This window comes from Galeopterus variegatus, unplaced genomic scaffold, assembly GCF_000696425.1.
Source record: "Galeopterus variegatus unplaced genomic scaffold, G_variegatus-3.0.2 Scaffold245, whole genome shotgun sequence".
Lineage (NCBI taxonomy): Eukaryota > Metazoa > Chordata > Mammalia > Dermoptera > Cynocephalidae > Galeopterus > Galeopterus variegatus.
This window is the reverse complement of record NW_007726356.1, coordinates 325,740-348,965: the sequence shown is the minus strand read 5'-3', so window position 1 is coordinate 348,965 and position 23,226 is coordinate 325,740. Positions and strand designations below refer to the sequence as shown.

The 23,226-nt window shown below is 33.0% G+C and overlaps 1 protein-coding gene across 1 annotated transcript in view; it reads right to left on the bottom strand.

Annotated features, from left to right (window-relative positions):
* LRBA (LPS-responsive vesicle trafficking, beach and anchor containing) overlaps positions 1–23,226 on the bottom strand; it is a gene marked incomplete at its 5' end in the record, with an annotated part of 547,723 nt that overhangs the window by 204,632 nt on the left and 319,865 nt on the right. Inside the window, 2 exons of the mRNA XM_008566486.1 lie at positions 3,372–3,474; positions 5,861–5,978. Coding sequence (XP_008564708.1) covers positions 3,372–3,474; positions 5,861–5,978 — 221 coding nt within the window. The remainder of the gene's footprint in view (positions 1–3,371; positions 3,475–5,860; positions 5,979–23,226) is intronic.

Here is a 23,226-nt window from a genome sequence, read left to right as displayed (position 1 = left end):
CTGTTCCATTGGTCTATGTGTCTGCTTTTATGGTAGTGCCAAGCTGTTTTGATTAATATAGCTTTGTTATATATTTTGAGGCCAGGTATTGTGATACCTCCAGCTTTCTTTTTGCTCAAGATCACTTTCGCAAACTTTTGTAGATTATTTTAACAATATTAATTTTTCTAATCCATGAGCAGGAGTTATCTTTACATTTATTTGTGTCATCCTCAATTTCTTACATCAATGTTTTATGGTTTTCAGTCTTTCACCTCTTCAGTTAAATTTATTCCTAAATATTATATTTTTGTACGTAGCTATTATAAATGGGATTGCTTTCTTGATTTTTTTTGGGGGGGGATAGCTTGCGGTTAGTATACTGAAACACTACAAATTTTTGTATGCTGATTTCATATTCTGCAACTTTACTGAATTTGTTTATTAATTCTAAGAGGTTTTTGGTGAATTCTTTAGGATTTTCTATATATAAGATCACGTCATCTGCGAACAGGGATGATTTAACAACTTTACAATTTGGATGCCTTTTAATTATTTATTTTTTCTCTTGTCTAATTGCTCTGGCTAGGACTTCCAGTACTATGTAAAATACAAGTAAAGTGAGTGGGGATCCTTCTCTTCTTCCTGATCTTAGAGAAAAAAACTTTCAACTTTCACCACTGAGTATGATGTTAGCTGTGGGTTTGTCATACATGGCCTTTTTTGTGTTGAGGTACATTCCTTCTATACCTAATTTGTTGAGAATTTTTATCATAAAAGGATATTGAACTTTGTCAAATGCTTTTTTCTGCATCTATTGAGACAATCATATGGTTTTTGTCCCTCATTCTGTGAATGTGATGAATCACATTTATAGGTTTGCACACATTAAACCATCTTTGCATTCCCAGGATAAATCCCACTTGATCATGATGAATGATCCTTTTAATGTGCTGTTAAATTTGGTTTGCTAGAATTTTATTGAGGATTTTTGCATCTATACTCATCAGGAATATTAACCCGTAGTTTTTTGTTTGTTTGTTTTTTCTTTTAGTGTTCCTGTCTGGCTTTGTTATCAGGGAAATGCTGGCCTTGTAATATAAATTTGGAAGTATCTCCTCTCCTACAATTTTGTTTAAAGATTTCGAGAACGACTGGTATGATTTGCTCTTTGAATGTTTGATAGAATTTAGCAGTGAAACCATCAGATTCTGGGCTTCCCTTTGACAAGAAATTTTTTATTATGGATTCATTCTCCTTACTCATTATTAGTCTGCTCAGAGTTTCTATTTCTTCATGATTTACCATTGGAAGGGTGCATGCATGCTGTAGGTAGGAATTCACCCATTTCTTCTAGGCTAGCCAACTTGTTGGCAATAATTGTTCATAGTAGTCTCTATGATCCTTTGTATTTCTGTGATATCAGTTGTAATGACTACTCTATCATTTCTGATTTTATTTATTTGAGTCTTCTGACTTTTTTTCTTAGTTAGTGATAGAATTTGGATATTTTGTCTCCCCCAAAGCTCATGTTGAAATCTGATCAACAATGTGGCAGTATTGGGAGCTGTTTAGATCATGGGGTGGCAGATCTCTCATGAATAGATTAATGCCCACCCTGGGGTGAGTGAGTTCTTACTCTTTTAGTTCCCATGAGAGCTGGCTGTTTAAAGGACCCTGGCACCTCCCCTCCCTCTCTCTCTTGCTTCCTCTTACCATGAGATCTGCTGTACCCATGGGCTGCAATGCCACTTTCTGCCATGAGTAGAAGCAGACTGAGGCCCACACCACATGCAGCTGTCCCAGAATCCTGAGCCAAAAAACCTCTTTTCTTTATAAATTACCCAGTTTCAGGTATTCTGTTACAAGCAACAGAAATGAACTAACGCAGTTAGTCTAGCTAAAGGTTTGTTCATCTTGTTTATCTTTTCAAAAAATCAACTCTCAGTTTCATTGATCTTTTCTATTATTTCTCTAGTCTCTATTTTATTTGTTATTGTTCTCATTTTTATTATTTCCTTCTTTCTACTAACTTGGGCCTAGTTTGCTTTTAAACATTTTTAATGACCTGATAAAATATGCAGGGTCTATTAAGTGAAAAAGACACAGTCTAAAACTCTGGTTACAAATAATTCCAATTATGCTGATGAAAAGATTTAGAAATAAAAAATGTTTCTAATGTAACAAACAACAATGGTTATATTTTTTAAACCATTTATTGCACTAAAAAGTAAAAATCATAAGTGATTCAGCTTGATGAACTTTTATAAAATAAACACCAGGGGAACCATCATCCCAGACAAGAAATAGATTTTTAGCAGCATTTCGGAAGCCCTCTCATGCCCCCACTCAAAAACTACTACTCACCAAAAAATAACTTGGTATCCTGACAACTAAAATTAGAGATTAGTTTTACGTGTTTTTGAATGTTATGCAATCAGAATCATTTGTTCTAGCTTCCGTCATTTAACCATATTGCTGCATGCACCAGTAGTTCACTTGTTTTCATTGTTGTATATGCCATTGTATGATTATATCACAGTTTATTTATCCATTCTTTTGCTGATTGACTTTTGGGTTGTTTCCAGTTTGAGACTATCATAAATTATGCTAATATAAACATTCTTGCACATGCTTTTTGGTGAACATATGTATGCATTTCTATTGGACCTATTCCCAGGACTAAAATTGTTGGATCGTAGGGCATGGAAGTTGTCAACTTTACTCAGTATTTGCAAAAAGTTTTCCAAAGTGGCTGTACCAATTTACATTCCCCAGCAGCAGTGTACGAGAATTCTAGTTGCTACGCATTTGATCTAACACTTGGTATTGTTTCTCTTTTTCATTTTGGCCTTTGTGATGAGAATGTAGTGGCATCGCACTGTAATACATACATTTTTTAATGGCAAAAATCAGAAGCATAAATAAACCTTTTCTAACTTGTGTGTGTATATATATGATTATGGTATATATGACATATACATCATTTTATATGCATCTTTCCCAAAATGTTAAAATTTAAATTTTCCATCAAAGAAATAAAAAGTATATCTTGCAGAGTACTTTTATCTTGGCAGGGAAAGGTTAGGGAATCTTTTATTTAATGATTATTTGCAGAATACATACATTGTGCTAGATACTGTACTATATGCTAGGGAAAACTAAGTATATTACAATTCAGTCGACTCAAATAAAACTTAATACACTAGTAATCACTATTTACTACGAAACATAAAATAGAAAGCCATTCATTTCCAAATAAATAATAAAAACATTAATACAGATTAGTGTTAATAATATAATATAATATTAATTATATAATATTAATATAGATTAATAAATAAGAATAGTAATATAGATTATTTTCCATTGTTTTTCATATAAATTGGTACCTGGTTTGAGGCAATCCAAAGCTCGTTCCAATACCAACACGAGGTAGATAGTTAACCACTTTCTTTACTGTTGCAGGGTCTGGGAAGTTGAACATTACAGCAACTATGACAAGTAATTTTTTAAAATTAGAATACAATATGATTTCCTTTTTGGAAAACTAACTTATTGGTCCAATAAAATATTTATTCTTAATTCAGGTATCTATTAAATATTACTCTTACCACATTCCTTTTATTATAGTACAAATCAAGTTTTAGTATTAACATATCAGAGGTGATATTCATTTCACATATAAACTCCTTTACCATACAGAGTTCCTTCTCTAAATACCATCAAGAGTTCCAACTGTTGTTGCATTAACGTGACATGAAGCTGAGATTATCTATCTACAACTCTGAATTTACAAAATTGAATTTTGGCAAGTCAAATTTTTTTTTTCTTTTTTTGGTAAGTTTAAGCACCTTTTCTCAAATTAATTAATTAATTTAAAACAACAAATAAAATTGTAAATAATTATCATGTACAACATGATGTTTTGAAGTGTATCAATTCAAATATATTTCTATGAATTTCTAGAAAGAACTATTTTAAAAACTTGAGTTTATATAGTTAACAATATAACACCAAAGAATTACACTATAGCTAAAAAATCATGTTATATTTATTTTAATAATAAGCAGTTTTAAAAACATTCTCTGTATAATGTTTATAAGTTTAAACCTCATATGTTCATATAATCCAGAACAATGGGAGATCTGAAAGAAAACTTTTCATCTATGGTTAACAATCAAATTTAAATTCTTTGTAAATATTTCTATGTCAGTAATTATACATGTATGAGAATATCAAGAAACACATGTCAATATATAGACATATTTGGCATATAAATGTTAATTTATGGCAGTCACCAATAAATTTTTATCTATCTTAAAAAAGCATGAAAATAAAGTTATAAAAACATGACAGAGAACTTAGAAAATATTAATTTGGTCAGTCTTAAAATTTTAATTATATGTTAAAGTCAATATGAGAACCATATATAAGTGACATGTGCTTATCTAGAAGATGATCCTTCTCAGATTGGCTGGTTAGCTGTAGTTAGAGTGCACACCAAGGTCACAGGTTCATATCCCCATACCAGCCAGCCACCCAAATTAAAAAAAAAAAAAGATGATGATGATCCTTCTCTAGCTAGACTGAAGAAATATTTAGGCCAAAAAAAAAAAAAATTACCAATATCGATTCCTGATTACTATAGCTTTTAAACACAGGCATTACCAACATGGTTCAGGTAAATAAGTAATCGATCACTTACTAAGCATCTACAACATATTTAGGAATGTCATATATGTACACCTTTTAAATAAGCCTTCCTCATATATCCATTATTACATTTAATATAGAGAAAAAGAAAAATCAAGCAGCAGAAGAAAAAAACCATCATAGGTTATGTTATGGCAGATGACCAAGGCCATGAGGCAAAGGCATACATACAATAGAAAAACATACATACAAAAGCAAGTATGCATGAGAAATTTCAAAGAAGGAAAATGAATGAGGATGAGCAAGTAATAAATACTGTAAGGCTGAAAGCCCTTTGGGGCAGCAAGAATGCAGACGGAACTGAAGTGTGAACCATTTGCTTGATTATTTGCCTGGAAGAATAATGTTTACATTAGGAAAAAAGAGGTATGGGGGGGGGGGAGATCAAATAGGAAATGGAAAAACATCTTTCCCTAAAGAAATTTATATTCCCTGAAGACACATGATTTCCTAAAGGAAAAAGAATGTGTACATGGAATATATGCTGTTACTTGTGAATTTTTAAAAATGACTTGTTAATTACAGAAATAACAAATAAGAAACCATCAACCTATGTATATACAATACTAGGTTTTATATATTTTTCCTTGTATGCCTCCCCTCATATCCAATGATGTTTTTCCAAGTTCAATTTGTCTCCCCTCCTATCTTAATTAATTTCACCAAGTTCCATTCTAAACCAGCAAAGTGGATTTTAGTTCAACCTTCAAAATTGAGGTAATACAAAGCAAACAGGACAGTTCAGTACCATTTTCTGTTGATCCCTTTATAATAGTAACAGACAAAAGATTAAATAAATGTATGAATCATTTGATTATCCTCTCCCCTCCCCAAATGCAGCCACCTTCCAGAAGGTGAAGCATCAAAGCAATGCTGAGGACATTAAAACTCCACAACTGATTAAATGATTATTTATTCCCCATACTTATAAAGCCTTGCACTAATTTGTGATATGGCCAGAAAAAGAAAAGAACTACCAATGATTCTACAAATGATTAAGGGGGAAAAAGTCATGAAGATGTATGTGACACATAAAAAAAGCGGTCAGTAGGTCAGAGGGTGGACTACAAAATACTTTCTAAAAGGAAACAATATGGTATGTTCAAACAAAATCTTAAGGAGATGTAAATTAGCTAAGTAATCATGTGCTAGTGCGACATATTACCTCTGTTTGCCATAAAGATCTCCAGCGCTGTATTTTGCAAAAGATAACGACGGGAAAAGATTGATCGTATCTCTGTGAATAGCCATTTTCCATGCAGGCCTTCTGTGTATGCCAGTATCTAATAATGAAAAATAAATCCCCAGTAAGTGACAATACTAAATTTTTATTTTGTTTTTTACCCCAAATTAAAATAGAAAAGACCCTTTGAAGAAAAATAATTTCTAAGAAAAATAATATGAGTTATTGAAATAATTTGCAGAAAGACTAAGAAAATAGACTGTAGTTTATGGAAAAGAAGTTTAAATGAAAAAGCTGAGTAAAATTACAAAGCATCTAAGTATAAATATATATGGAGGCTTTTAAAAACAATGATGTAATCTATTGCTTCTCAGGAAATACATATTACATCATTTATTGGTTGATTTTTAAATCGCATTATCGAAAGTAAAGTTTCAGATAAAACCTTACAAAGAACACCTCAAAAGAATATCATAAATGCTTACAAATCACATACACAACTCAATTTCACATAATATGATTATAATTTTCCCAGTAGTACTTTTCACATAACTTTAAAGTATATATACAAGTATAAGTTCATAACTAAAAAAATGACACTTTTACAGCTACTGTTCAGATAACAGTCACTCAGTGAGAAAGCACAAAGACTGACAGTATAAGAGGTTAAGTATCATTTTGTCAGTCAAGGCTAAACACAAACCTGCAAATGAACTAAGCATAATCTCTCTATGGAGTAGGTGGCTGTCAGAGTAACTTGTTACAATGCTTGTCATCCCATGTGACAGACACAGTTGCTTAAAATGCTTTGCCAACTCAAAGTAATCCTGTCTTTAGTCTTAAGCCACTTTGTTATTCAAGTTTTGTTTTTTTCATAAAGTTCATTTCAAAAGCTTGATCATGAAAGTATTAAAAGAAAACCAGATTCAGCATTTTTCCATACCATTAATATACATAATATTAATAAAGAAAATGAGATGCATTTGCTATCAAAACCTGATGAAAATGTATGAAAGCAAATGAAGTTTTAAAATTAAGATATGTCTCCCAAAAGTAACTGCCATTAAAAAATACAAATAAAATATCATTTGACTATTAATATTGCATTGTAGGGATAAAAATGGATGAGCAGAGAAGGAAAATAATGAGTAGTAAGAACTTATCCTACACAAACTATTCTTTCCTCTACTCATTTCCACTATCCACATCCTAATTGCTAACAAATCTCCATTCTTCAATGCAAAATGTAGTTTCTATGAAAAGAAGAAACCACCCTTATTTAGTTTACTAAGTATTATTTCAATTTTTCTACAGAAATGATTCTATTTCTGTCACCACAGAATCTAGAAATTGAAAGAAGGGTTACAATTTTAAGGCACAGTGTTTTTGGAAAAACAAAATAAAAAGTTCAAAGGACAAATAACTAGTCATGCTTTCAGTTTTAAAATTGGTGATAGAGAAATCCTACTAACTCATACGAGTACAACCAATACCTGTATAAGTAAGATCAAGAGAAATGAACAAGGAAAAAAGATGACAAAAATACTAGTATTATTCTAAAGAATTTTTTAAAAGAAGTTTCCTGTATCTCTTCCTTGCACATGACCAGAGATGCACCAGCTGGTCCAAGCCTCTAGCATCTGCAGTGGCCTCCCATTTGGTCTCCTTCCTTCTATTCCTACTCCTAGAGTCTACTAAGACCAGAGGAAACAAACTTTTTAAAATATATATATATAAATTAGATCACTTCACTCCTGTTTTTAAAACCATCCAGTGACTTCCCATTACATGTGTAGTAAACTCTTACTCTATCGATGTATATAAGGCCTTATATCTGGAACTCTGATGAGCTCAGCTCATTCTTCCTCAGGGCCTTGTGTTCCACTTGTTTTCCCCACTGCCTGGAATGTTCTCCCACATCTCCACACTGTTGACTCATTCTCACATTTAGACTTCTGCTCTTCTGTCACCTCCTCAGAAAAGCCACAAGATCTAATCCCCACCTCCCTCTATATTACCACCTTATCCCATCCCAAACTCATCAGATTTTCTTCCTAACACTTACCACCTCCTGAAATTGTAGTATTTACTTGCTTGTGTAATGCGTCTTCAGCACTAGAACACTAGAATCTAAGTTCTATTAGCACAAAGACTTTGACAACACTTTATTTCCATTGCCCAGAAAAATGACACAAAATAGATACATTTTGAATGACTAAATGAATCAATGCATGGCAACAAAGCTCCATATATGACCCAAATCCATATTGTTTGGTCCATACGATCTTTTAACAAAATTTCAAGTACTGGAAAATACGTGAGAAAATGCATATTTTCAAGTACTGGAATATATTGAGATTTCTGGTTTCTCGGAAAAAACTGAAGTATCGGCAAACCTGGATCTATATACCACAAGGTAACAACAGGCATGCACTCGTCCATATTGGCACCATTCCTACTTCACTCATCACTATTTACTAATGTGCAATGAGCATTTACTCATTTACTACTATCTGCCTAGTTTCTACTGGTATTTGAGTTTGCCACCCTGGATTTATCAAATATTAGAGAATCCAGTATATGTCTGATAAGACTTTATAGTCCAACATTGACTATTCTAGTCATAAGAAAAATAAAGCCCAGGCTCGTTAAAAACTTAATAATAAGTCCCTTGACTAGTTAGTAGCAGAGTGTGGCCTACTCCTAGGTTTTCTAATCCAAAAGTCTTCATCCATTATAAATCATATTATCACATTTCTAAAAAAGGTTTAAATATTTGTTAAACTAGAACCCATCTCACTGGAAAATTCAGTCAACTACATTTGCTTTCCTGCACTTTGGTTAAAGGTAAAAGAGAAAAATAAAAGGAAAACAAACAATAATGGATCCTTTAAGCTTTGTGATATGCTAAGAATATCACACACTTGTCTAAAAATTCTGCTTTTGATATCTGTAGGTCTTATTTGTACAACAGGACCTGTTGCTCATAATGGTGATGCCAGTCATTGCAAAGTTACAGTCACGCAATTAAAGATTAAATGATATTCCAGAATACTCCATTTGTTAGCAGAAATAAGTACACCAAACATTGTTATAAGATTTTTAATGTATTGAAATAGTTTTCTGATTAACCAAAAAATTAATTTTGTACTCCATTCCATTAAGCAGTATGGTTATTCAAAGATCTACATTAAATACAGTAAGTGTTCATAATCCTTTAAAATTCTGACATTACTAAATGTCAAAAATACTGAAAAGTACAGAAAAGAACATAAGCCCCATAAACCCACTACTCAAACTTACAAAATCCTAAAATTTTGCCATATTATTGCATATATTTAAAAAATCAATAAAAGTATTACAGATAGTGCTGAAATTCCCATGCATAAACCTTCCCGATCCCACTTTCCTCCTTTGTCAGAGCCAATCACTATTCTTGTTTTGAGGTTTATTATCCCCATGTAAGCTTTTATACTATTAGTACAAATTAATCCATACGTAACATCCAGCACTGCTTTCTATGTTTGCAAACCTGGTAAAAATGGTATCATACTGAATGTGTGATACTTTGTTTTCCAAATTAAATATAAGAAGGTCTAGTAGTATTTTAAACCTAAGAGAAGCAAAACAGGAGGGGAGACAGAAAATTGTTTAAAATTACGAAAGGTATCAAAAATTAAAATTAAAATTAAAACCTTGTACAAAAAAACTAGCCTAAGTTTGTAAAAGAAAAAAATTAACAAATGAATTTCTACAGTATGGTCAAGATACTTGGGGTTTAAAATAGAAACGAGAGTCTCTTAACTGAAGGATTGCTAGCTGAAATTGATATAACAACACAACATTTCTTTAGACTATTCATTAGGAAAAGGTGTCGGTACTTAAAAGCAGCAGAGGCCTAGCTAAGCAAGAAGTTCATTTCTTAGTAGAATAGTATATGCCTGGTCCAAGGCTCCACTTCAAAGTCTCTAGAGTTCAATTAAAACTGGATTAGGTAGAAGCAGGCCCTTCTTTGGGACTTTCTGTTCGCTGAAACTCTACATACACTGACAGCAACCTAGACAGAGGTCTAGCCCTCCAATGAATCAGTTGCTATGGAAACCATATCATTATGGTTGCTCTGCAGTTATAACCCTAAGTCTAGGATAGCTTGAAAGCTTCACTCTCTTTGAGCGTTTACCACCTTGGTTTATTATTCTTAGTATTATTATTGTTAGTGAATTCAACTTTCAATTTTTTTTATAATTTGTTTCAACAAAGCTGGCTTGTTACTTAAATGTTAAGGTGAGAGTGTTAAAGAGGAGGGAAAAAAATCAGTATTTAATTTATATATATTCTATATATATATGCATATACACTCTCTTTACATTTAAAAAACCAGACATACATTGTTTAAAATTTTTACCTAAACATGGTAACTTCTGAAAAAGGATATATTATTTTTCCCAAATAATACACACATTTCTTCCTTCTGCCCTAGAAATAGTACACTATGAACACATAAGAAAATTTCTTCACCTTGTTGCATTTTTTCTTAGCTTAAAAATATTTTCCCTCTTCCCATTCATTTTGTAAAAGCTCATCAGTTTATCCAAATAAAACTTTTGTTTTCACATCCTCATGAAAGAACAAAAATAGAAACTTGCATTTATTGCCCAACTATATGATTCTTATTTATTAAATACCAGGCTTTTTATTTTAAATAGATTTAAAAGAGTTAAAGCCATATTTACTTCACTTAAGAAAAAAAAGGAGGTTTTGTTTCAAAAACTACCCTCAATGTATTAAAAATGTTTTAAATTCTTCTTGAGAGGAAAAATATTCAAAAGTGATTAAATGTTTTACTTCAAAAATAAGAAATATTTACATAGGTGTTTGCATATATAAAATCAATAAAAGCTATTTTTAAAGTTACTGTTTTTAATCTTTAAACTAGCATAATATATACTACCTCAAATTCTAAGTTCTGGAGCAGTTTCATTCTTTCAGGCAATTCCATATAGATTTCTGAAGAATTTGGTAACATGAAAAAATTAGATAATATATATCAACAGTAGCATTTAAAATTCACAAAAAAAAAACCATTTCCAAACTATATAGGTATATTTAACATTAAGAAAAATGTTTTAAACTAGTATACAAAATATAAACTAACCACGCCATCAATTAAGTAATGACACCACTGCTAGGAAAGTCTAGAAAATATTCTCTGTGTCATGGAAAATAACTATATAGTCTCAAGGCATATTTTAATATGGGGAAAACAGTAAATATTTGAAATATCTTTAAAATAAAAACATGTTGAAAATACTCTTATCAACCTATCACTAAATATATGTGCAAATATGTTCTATTTACAATAATTGCAGTTTAAGCAAATAACTTCAAAGTACTTTTAATCAGGTATTTTAAAGTTGTATTGCTCGATCATTAACATAATTTTTGTATTTTGCTCCATATAGGTTTCTCTGAAACTTGATATCAAAGCAAAACCCTTAATTTAATCCAATAATGTTGAATTTTAGTTGGTTTAAAGATTTGCTACATCACCAACCATATGACTTTTAGTTTGAAGTTATCAAAGATATATTCTTGAAGCAAAATTTAGAGGTCTTTTTTGAATTTAAAAATAACATATATTACTGACTCTGATGGAAACTTTAAGATGGTAATTTTGTTATTAAATACATATACAAGAATACTTAGAATGTCCCCACACTTCAAACAAAACAGAATAAAAATGAAAATGAAAGTCATAAATAAGAAAGAAAATTACCCTTTAAATTAATTATGAGTTTTTACATTTTTTTATCATCCACATAGTAATAGTAAGCAGAAGGAAGAACTATACTATGATGTAGTATAGTATTACCCTTAGCATTTTCGTGGGTGACAAATCCAATTAAATATATTCATTACTCTAATGTTCTACTTGGCAGTTTTAGTCAGTATGAAAAATTAAAAATATATAAATAAAATGCTATGTGACCTTTGTATCGATTGGGCTAAACTGGCTTCGGCCTGGGTGTGGATGATGGGGTGGCTGGGAGGGGCAAGAGGGGAGCGTACAAACACACACACTCTTATGTTTTCTCTTCCAATTACAGAGGGAGATGATAAAACCACGGCAAATGATGTATCAGCTCATTTTATCTTATCGCTTTGGGGCTAGGTGACAATGAAGTTCATATTTCACTTGCTCCCATTGAAGATTGTGAAAATTACTTGCCCTCATGACCCGAAATTTCACTAGAAGACAGAAATTTCTCTTCCGCAAAGTAATGCAATTTTTCAGATGTCAACCTTTAGCCCAGCTTTAAAAATTAATTTCATTTATATTAACCAATGATATTGATATTTTCACAGAACACTCTTTGATACATGAAGCACTGACTAGCAAATTGATGTTGCTTTAGATGGGTAAAACTATTTTATTTTAAGCTGCTATGGCAGACAGATTTATGGCAAACTGAAATTCCCATTTCATAATTTAATATTTGTGCTGGAGTGATACACCTTTAAGCCCTTGGCCTGTAAATAATTCACACTCTTTACTTGGTTCTGTTTTGTTTTCCATATTCCTCAGTTTAAAAGTAATTTGCATTCTAAATGATACATCATAAAAGCTATCTCTCATTGAACTAGCATTTAATATAAATCTTAATGAGTCAAAAGCCAAAAGTAGTAATGAAGGAGAAGAACAAAGAAGGTATTTATCTATCTTCCAACTCATTTTTAATTCAGTTTTGTAAATTTAAACTATATTTGCAATCCAATTTTTTTTGAAAGGCAAAAATCCAAAATATTACAAAAGGATATTAAGGAACAACATTAAGAAACATTAATATACTTTATTTCATTTTCATAACAGCACATAAGATAAAGAGCTAAGTGTTAAATTTGCAGAGAAAAAGAATAAACTTAGATAAGTATCTGAATAAAAATAGAGATATTTGGGTTTGAAGGTACTTTTAAAATACAAACATGACAAAAACAAAGTCACAATGTCAATTTTATCAAGAACAAGGTGTAAAGGGGTACCATCTTATTTTAGCATAGGAGATACAGAAATCACCTTGTATCTGTACAAAAGCAAAATTTCAATATAAAATTTCAGTATTTTGGAGTAATAAAAATGCTATTTAAAGATATATAGTTTTAACAAGCTTTTTTTGCCTTAATCCAGTAAAGGGTTTTGTCTAATTCAAATAATGCCTTCAGAAGAAAATCATTAAACCAATACTTTCACATTTTATTAAGTTAAGCATACATATCCATATAATTTATGTATTAATCTGTGGTCTCAAAGATAGAAAAAGGCAAAAAAAGACATTTTTCTAATTTAGCTATTTTCTCCCAAAATGGTTTAAAACTGCTCTGGCTCTGCCTAACTTTCCATACTCAAAATCATTTTTGCATGTTTATGCTAACAATTCAAATTCTTTTTCTTTAAAAATATTAATATTTAGTTCTTCCTTACACATACAATATGATTTTAAAAATGGTGATATAAATTATACTTTATGATTTTTCCATTTAGATTGAAAATATTCCTAGTCACTTCTCAAAAAATCATGGAAGAAACATGCTAAAGTCACTGAATTCAAGCTATAAAGTATTGTTGCCTATTATTCCACACACTGATTCTATATATCCAAGCTTTCTACTTCTTAACAGTTAAACTGAAATCAGCAGTAATAAAAAAACTGACTAATTTTAAATATATTGAAATATCTTACACCATATAACTTTTAAAACAACCAAGGGACATAATCTTTCTTCTCAATGCCAGTTATTCCTTTATGAACTCAATCTCAATCTCAGACTGGCATCAAAAGACCTCCCTAGATATATGAACTAAATCTTCAAGTTATAGTAATATCAGCCTACTTATCTCTTTGTAGCAGATACAATATGATTTAGCCATTGGAAGTTTCTCTGATGCCTAAGCTATCTAGACAAATTAAAGAGAAAATCTTTGTTTACCTTAAAGAAATTTGCTTTTGTTCTTCAAATATACCAGGGAAGGGCCGGCTCGGTGGCGCACTCGGTAGAGTGCGGTGCTCCCACCGAGGGTTTGGATCCCATATAGAGACTGGTCCGCTCACTGGTTGAGCGCAGTGCGGACGCGACACCAAGGGTTGCGATCCCATTGCCGGTCGCGGTACGGGCGCGACACTGAGGGTTGCGATCCCGTTACCGGTCACGAAAAAAAAAGACAAAAAGGAAAAAAATACATACACCAGGGAAGAAACATAAAAAGCAAAGTGGAAAGAAAAAAATTACGTAGAACTTGATGTTAGAAGCCTAAAATCCCCAGGACACTTTTTTCCTAATAAGGGGTTAATACTTCTGTACTTTATTTTTTCAGCTTTCTGCCTCCTATTACGTACTCATCTTGATTAGATGGAGTCGGTAATTAACAAATAGCACAAGTTCATATTCACTTCCATTATACAGCACAAAACTAAACACTGTGGTCACATTCAGCTTCAGATATAATCTTCCAAAAAGCTATCTTTCTTAAAGGATATATATTTTACAGAACATTATTAATATGATTTAAGATTTGGGGGGTTAACCTGATTTCACTGCATAACTCTGCATAGCTGCACACCCCTCACTAGACAGGAGTTCACACTTGACTGGAGTTCTTATAGGGCTAGATCATTAGCTTTAGTCATCTTTCCATTCACAGTACCTAGCACAGTCCCAGAAATACAGAAGACTGATGGATTGAGGGCCAGCTCAGCCTCACAAACTACCTACAATCTAAGATTCTGGGCACACATTACCATGAACATAATAGAAAACAAAAAGGGGTAGTAGAAATGTGAAATGGAAAACTGCAACACAGCATTTTAAAAAAATCAAATTCAAGGATCAGTGTATTTCCACTTCTGATAAGATGGAGTAATAGGAACTGGATTTATCCTTGTACATAAATAATACTGAAAATGAACATGACGTATGGAAAAAAATGTTTTCAAAATATTTAACATCAATAAAAGACAGTAATCCCTGAGAGGAAACAAAGTGGTGACACCAACTGTTGCTCAAGTGTACTTTCTAGAAATACTTTGCAGGGCCTAGACCAGGAAAGAGTAACCCAGTGAGAGCATAATGATCTCCTGGAGCACAGAAAACACAGCTTGAAGAACAGAGAGATCAAGATGAATAAAGTTTGCAGGGCACTATAGCAGATAAGAGAGCTGCAAAGTAACAAACCCCCACAGATCTGCAATCTTCACCTGAGAAGTGACCAACCCATGCAGGTAAGAAAACAACCTGAGGCCAGTGAAAGAATCATCCCCCCAAATTACAGTGAAACCATACCCAGAGTTCACACAGCCTGAGTAAAAACTCATAATTCAGGGAGCACTGGGTAGAGTACTGAGAAGGGTTTTGCCACAGTAGTGGGAAAAAATTAGTTCTAGACTAAATGCTGCTCTGGTCCTGCTTAACAAATCTTAAATGCAAGATCCAGATGAATCAAACTATTTACAAGTAATTTAACTGTATCCTGAGACAATGCATTAGGATATTAACAAGAATATAAAAATATCCACCATACACTGTCACCACAACAGGCATTCAATTCAAAATTACCAGGCCTGTAAAAAAGCAGGAAAGCATGACCCATACTGAGGAGAGAAGTTAAGTAAACAAAAATCACCTGGAAAGACTCAGATGACAGAACTATTAAAAAAGGACATCAAATTAGACCAAGTAATTTTTAGGATGAAAAATATTACTAGGGATATCATTATGAAATCATAATGATAACAGACAATTTCATCAAGAGGCCATAACTACCTAATTGATAAAACAAGTATACGGAAAATTAATAAGAATATATGAGTTGAACAGAACCATGGACCAAAAGGACCTCACTGGCATTTATAGAACACTCCATCCAACACCAGCACAATATGCATTTACAAAGACTGAGCATATTTTGGGCCAAAAACCAAGGTGCAATAAATTTAACAGATTCAAATCATATAAAGTATATCCTCTGAGTACAACAGAATTAAATAAAAAATCAATAACAATAGATCAATTTTACAGCATGATGACTATGGTTAATAATAATTTATTGTATATTTCAAAATTGCTAAAAGAGTAGATTTTAAATGGTCTTACCACAAAGAAATGATAAGCATGTGAGGTGATGGGTACACATTAGCCTGATTTGATCATTTCACAATGTATACATGTTTCAAAACTTCACATCATATGCCATAAATATATACAATTATTTGTCAATTAAAAATAAAACAAAAAATAAATAACAGAAAGATATCTGGAAAATTCCCCAAATTGAAAACTAAATAGTACACTTGTAAATAACCCACAGGTCAAACAAACAAAAAGGGAAATTAGGAAGTATTTTGAATTGAATGAAAATGAAAACACAACATAAAAATTTGTGGAATACAGCTAAAGCAGTGCTTAGAGGGAAATTTATAGCACTAAAATCCTTATATTAATGGGAAAGAAGAAAGGTCTCATATCAATGACTTTGACTTCCATCTTAAAAAGCTAAAAAAAATAAGAACAAATTATACCCAAAGTAAGCAGAAGAAAAGGAAATAATAAAAATCAAAGAAGTAGAAAATCAATAAACAATAGAGAAAAAAATCAATGAAACCAACAAATGCATCTTTTTAAAAAAAAAATCTATAAAATTGATAAACCTCTACTAGAATGATAAGGTAAAAAGAGAGAAGACAAACAACCAATCTCAGGAATGATATCAGGAAAGATACCAGGAATTAGCAGTATCAGGAGAAAGGAGACATCACAACATATTTCATAGACATTAAATTGATAATAAGGGAACATTATAAACAGCAAAATTGAACAATTTTGATGCAATTGACAGATCTTTTAAAAGACACAACTATCAATTACCCTCAAGAAGAAACAGATAAAATGAATAGCACTATACCTATTAAAGAAATTGAATTTGTGGATTTAAATCTTCACATGAAGTAAACTCCAGGCTCAGACTTTTAAGGAAGAAATAGTACCAATTCTACACAAATTTCCTCAGAATATTAAAGAGGAGGGAATACTTGCCAGAGTAAATTCTACCAAACATTTAAGGAGGTAAATCCTACCAAACATTTAAGGAGGAAATAGTACCAATTCTATACAAATTCCCTCAGAATATTAAAGAAGAGGGAATACTTGCCAAGGACAGCATTACCCAGATGTCAAAAACAGTCAAACACACTATAAGACAAGAAAATTCAAGAGGCAGTCTCCATTTAAATATTTATGTAATTTGTCTTGAGACTTATTGTGGATACCCTATAAATAGACTGTCTTTTCAAACTACCAAGAGTTTTCCCACTTCTGCACATTCATAATTTGTCCCTGAATATACCCACCCTTCCCTTACATTTCTCAAAAATGTCTACACCAGTTTCTTTTTGTAGTGTTTTCCAACTGGACTTCCTTTAGAGTTTAGTAGAGTGGCTGAATTCTCAGCCTTCTTACTTTACACTGAGTGATTTCATCTGTAGCCACTGCTTTGTTACCAAACCACACAGGGGTGCAAGATGTAGTGATAGGACATTAGAGGTCCATTTCAGACCCCTGCATTCAATTACCTCTGAAATAACTTCACCACAATGTCCTCTAAACTCTCAAATTCAACACCTCATTACTGAACTCATTACTGTCCCCTCAAGAGCTGTAAAGACTATTTTGGTAAAATGAGCCACAAACAACATAAAGAAACTTTAGTCACCCTAAGTCCTACATCTCATTTCTCTCAACGTCACTCCTCTCAATCAACAAATTCAATAGATTCTATCTCCATAAAAATATTTACATCCTTCTGTTCTTCATCATATGTGCTGAAACCTACTTTAGAACAAGTTCTTATCGGGCCGGCCCGGTGGCGCACTCTCCACAGCAGCGCTCCCGCCGAGGGTTCGGATCCCATGTGGAGACCGGTTCCTGCTCACTGGCTGAGCACGGTGCGGGCGCAACACCGAGGGTTGCGATCCCGTTGCCGGTCCCCGGTACGGGCGCGACACTGAGGGTTGTGATCCCGTTACCGGTCAGTAAAAAAGACAAAAAGGAAAAAAATAAATAAAAAAGAACAAGTTCTTATCATCTTTGACCATTTTCATACATATATCTCTTGTTCTAACCATGTCACACAACATATACTCCTTCAGTCATGCTATTCTGTTTCGTGCTTAAATGCCTCCCAATGTGTCAGTCTTCCTACCTGGAATGCAACCTCTTTTAATGTGCTTGGTAGAAAAGATGGTGGGAGTGGCTGTATTAAAGTAGTAGTGGATAGTAATAGCAGCAACAACAACAAATACGATTTAATTAGAGCTCATTATATGCTAGGATCTATGCTAAGTGCTTTATTTATTTCAAATAATCTTCAAAATGGCACTGTGAAGTAGGCGTCATTTTCACCATTTTGTAAATGAATAGGCTTTGAGAGGTTAGATGACTCAGTCAAATCACTTAACTAGTAAATAGTGCAGCCAAGTGTATAAGACTTCTAACACTGTGTTCTAAGCCACTATGTAATACTCCCTCCACAGTGAACTTCTCATCCTTAAAGGTCAAGCCATAGTTTTGTAAAACCACTGAAATCCCTAGCAGATTCAACCATTCCCTGTCTATGCTATCGCAAGCCTAGTATAAATTTCATTTATTTGTAAATGTCTACCTCACTAGACAATGAATTTATTGAAGGCAGATACTACATATTACTTATTTTTGTAACCCCAGAGTTTTATTATAGAACTGAATAAATGTGTACTCAATGAATAAATGATGAGATTAACAATTTCAGTTGAAAACTAATTCCTCATCTCCTACTCCTAGCTTCTATAATATGCTTCAAAACTGAATAGAAAAGAGAGATCTCTAGACTTACTAGAATAGCAAACTTTGTTTCTCAGTTCCTGGTGAGGACATTTGGGAGAGGTTAGCAAAATTTGTTGTTCCTGGAGAGAGTAATTAAAATGACCCATCGTAAGTACTGAGGAACTGGGAATTTATTATTTAGCTCATTTAAAAGGAACTTATAAGAACAAAAAAGTGGATTTTTTTATAGACTTAATGTTTATATTCCTCCAAAATATGTTGAAATCCTAGTATGAGGAGGTGATTTGGCCTTTGGGAGGTGCTTAGGTCATGAGGAGAGAGGCCTCAGAATGGGATTAGTGCTTTCATAAAACAGACCTCAAAATGCTTTCTCACTCTCTTACCCTCAGATGAGGATAGGATACAATCACAAGTCAGCAGTCTATGACCTGGAAGAGGGCCCTCACCAGAACCTGCCATGCTGGCACACTGATGTTGAATTTCTGGACTCCAGAACTATGAGGAATAAATTTCTGTTGTTTATAAGCCACCCAGTCTATGATACTTTGTTGTACCAGCCCAAACTAAGACAAAGCTTTTGGGAAAATAATTCTATGAAGAGTCATTGCCCCGTGATGAATTATTAGCACCTAAAAGAAATACATTTCCTGACATCTTCACCTCCCCGAATAAAGGGGATAATAAAAATTCTAAATATCTATGTGATATGAATTTGCTATACTATCTAAGAATATTACCTTTTGCTTTAGAACACAAGAAAACAAATTGGAAAGATGAAACCCAAAAGAAACATTAAACATACATTGTAAGATAATAGATTATGAGATATAGGCAAAAATCATAGGCTATGTTACGTACAGGTAATGAGAAAAAGTAGCTTGTGAGAGACAGAAAAAATTTAGTGTTAAATACGTACAGTAAATCTAAAGTTTGAATTTGTAAGACCTGTTAAAGACAGAATACATTTAATCTATGATGAAACAAATAAGAGTGTTACAGATAGAGATTGAAAGACCAAGTCAGTAATCTAACCATACTACTGCTGTATTGCGTCTCTCATATTTCTGAATGTCTTGAGAGTGAGGCAATAATTGCCTTTTTGTTCCAGATGCTCTTTTCAAGGATGTTTGTATAATGAACGGCCTTGGAAGAGACAGACAGTGTTAGCCTTCGGAGCAAAGGGCAAATTTGTTTACTGTCCACTATAATAAAGATAATAATGCTCTTCAGGGCAAAGGCCAGACCTTACCGCCCACTGTAAAAATTGTGGGTTCTCTAACATGGCAGTTGCTCAAGTGGGATGTAAACTCACTAGGCACACAGCATCTACCTGGGCCCCTTGTATAAGTCTGCTCAAGCTGCCCTAACAAAACACCACAGACTGGGTGGCTTAAACAAACAACAGAAATTTATTTCTCACAGTTCTGGAGGTTGGAAAGTCTGAGATCAAGGTGCCAGCCAATTTGGTTCGTGGTGAGGGCTCTCTTCGTGGCTTGCAGATGACCACGTTCTCCCTGTGTCCTCACATGGTGGAGCGTCAGTGAGAGAGACAAAGTCAGGTAACCTTACTCTTAAGTACCTCCTAAAGGCCCTATTTCCAAATGCAGTCACAGTGGGGATTTGGGCTTCAGGATATGAATTTGGGGGGTGATACAGTTGAGTACACAGCACCCCTCCATGTCACCTCATGAAACTTAGGTACAAGAGGAACAGACACTAACATGATGCTTATTCTGCTTGTACTGTAAAACATGTGTTTGTGTCTGACATTTGTCTCATGTCCTCTGCCAACATCCATGAAACTGTGACAAGGTAAATCATTAGCTTGCAAGTAGGGTAAAATTTCAGACCCTTCACTTTTCTTGACACTCCAGATGAAAACTACATCAGACTTAAATTGGCCATCCATTGGTGATACCCAGTATCGTCCCATTCTGGCCCCTGTGGGTTTTACCTGCACAAGAAATGTATAAAAAACCCTTAACTATTCAGCAGGCTAATTGGTTAGCTACAGCTAGGACCAGGGGATACCTGCAGCTGTTTCTTACCAATAAATCTGGTGTAATTCACTGGTCCAGGACATTTTCCATTTGTGGATTCTCTGACTCAAACCTCAACCCTGATACTCATAACATCAACAGAAAAGGTGAATGAGGCGGAGAAAGAGATAGGACATATAAATGTTGCATGAACCAGGACTCAAGTACTCTGATTCTTCTGTCTACTTGCATTCTATCCTAAGTACATTAACTTACACCATCTCTCTTCCATTTCTTCTCATTGCATATATTAAGTTGATTTAATAAATCATGTGCTTTGAAAAGCACATGTATTTGATCTGTGAGGCCTCTGTTCTGTGGGTCACCCCTCTGGGATGATGTGCCTGGTAGTAAACTTGGAAGCTACCATTTCATCAAGGCAATTTCTCACAGAACAGGTTCATAGCAACCTTTATCTAACCTTTAACTACTAATAAAAAAATCATTCTAGGCCACAGGATAAAAAATAGGAAGCTCCATATTCATTTATGAAGCCAGTATAACTATAATACTAAAAATTTAAAGAGAGATAGAAAGACTATCAAAAAGGAAAACTGTAGAGCAAGTTCATCACTGAAAAAAAATGCAATATTTTAAATAATCCATAAGCAAACAGAATCCAGCAATGTAGGGCCAGCCCGGTGGCGCACTGGAGAGTGCGCCGCTTTGGAGCATGGAGACGCTCCCGCCGAGGGTTCGGATCCCATGTGGAGACCGGTTCCCGCTCACTGGCTGAGCGCGGTGCGGACGCAACACCGAGGGTTGCGATCCCGTTGCCGGTCAGTAAAAAAGAAAAAAAGGAAAAAAAAAAAAAAAAAAAAAAGAATCCAGCAATGTATTATAAGAAAAATTTATCATTACCAAGGAGGGTATTTTCTTGGATTGCAAGAATGGTTCAATATCAGGAGATCCACAACATAATCCTTATATTAACAAATTAAAAGGGAAACATTATATAACTATTTGCTAGATTCATTTTATATATATATATACATATATATGCATATATATATATATATATATATAATTATTTACTATTTATTATTTACTAGATTACCATTCCTAAAGAAAAAGTGCTATTAAGACAGGAATGGAAAAAATTACACAAGGAATTACATAAAAATCACATAGGCTTTTTCCAGAAACCAAAAATGAATATTAGCTATGTGATCTGGGGCTCATCATGTATACTCTAGACTAAATGACAGTACCTATCTCATATGCTTGTTTTGAAAATTAATATATATACAGCTAGTAAAATAGTACCTAGCACATAGTAAGCAGTATGCATGTGTCAGCAATTATTATTACAATGATAATTATTATCACCAAATGGCAAAAGTTGTAATAAATGAAATAATAAAATTTAAAACCTGGCATAAACATTGAGAAGGAAAAGATGAAAACTCTTTTAATATATCCAAAACACTCTAAAATTAAAATGATACAAAATAAATACATAGTAAGATAAATATGGATACATTAATATCTGTTCTCTATTTTAGTAACTGACACTTAAATATAGAAACTGGAAAAATTTTCCATTCATAATAGCAAGAAAAACTTTAAGCACTCAGGAATAATTTTTTTTTTTGTCTTTTTTGTGACCGGTAAGGGAATCGCAACCCTTGGCTAGGTGTCGCCCGCACCGCACTCAGCCAGTGAGCGCACCGGCCATACTCAGGAATAATTTTTACAATAAAGGCAGAGAGGAGCTATAAGACAAAAAGTATAAAATAGTATTAAAGAAACATAAAGGACAATCTGAACCAAAAAATGTTTTTTAATAGGAAGACAGTATCATTAAAGTATAAATTCACCAAAGATAAATATATAAGTTTAATGCATTTGTAATTAGAAGAATGCCAATGGGACTTCTTTAAGGCTTCATAAAATTATATAAAATTTATATAACAGTCTATATATCAGAAAATAGCCAAGAAAAGAACATAAACAAAGGTCAGTAGAAGGGGAGTTCCCTACCTTAAACAATGTGGACGAAATAAAGATTTAAATTAATAAATATATTTTAAGAACATTACACTGTAATTCAGTCTGATATTTTCTGTTCTATTTTTTCTAAATGTCAGTTGTGATACAAAAAACTGATAGCATAACTTAATGTGGTATGATCAACACATAAGTAAAACATCTTGATTGTACAGTGGTTTATACATAGTTGGCTCTCAATTGTTCTTCCCATGTGACTACATACATAATTAGAGGTTGAGAGACCTCTTAAACCATAATTAGAACTCAGAACTTATAAAAGAAATATTTATACCTACAACTTCATAAAACCGTAAAATTAATTAATGGCAAAAGATATGATCAAAAAAGTTAAATGGCAAAAGATAGATCAGGAAAAACTATTTCATGATAGGCATAGGCTTACTAAACCACACAATGAGCACTTAAAAATTCATAAGAAAATGAATT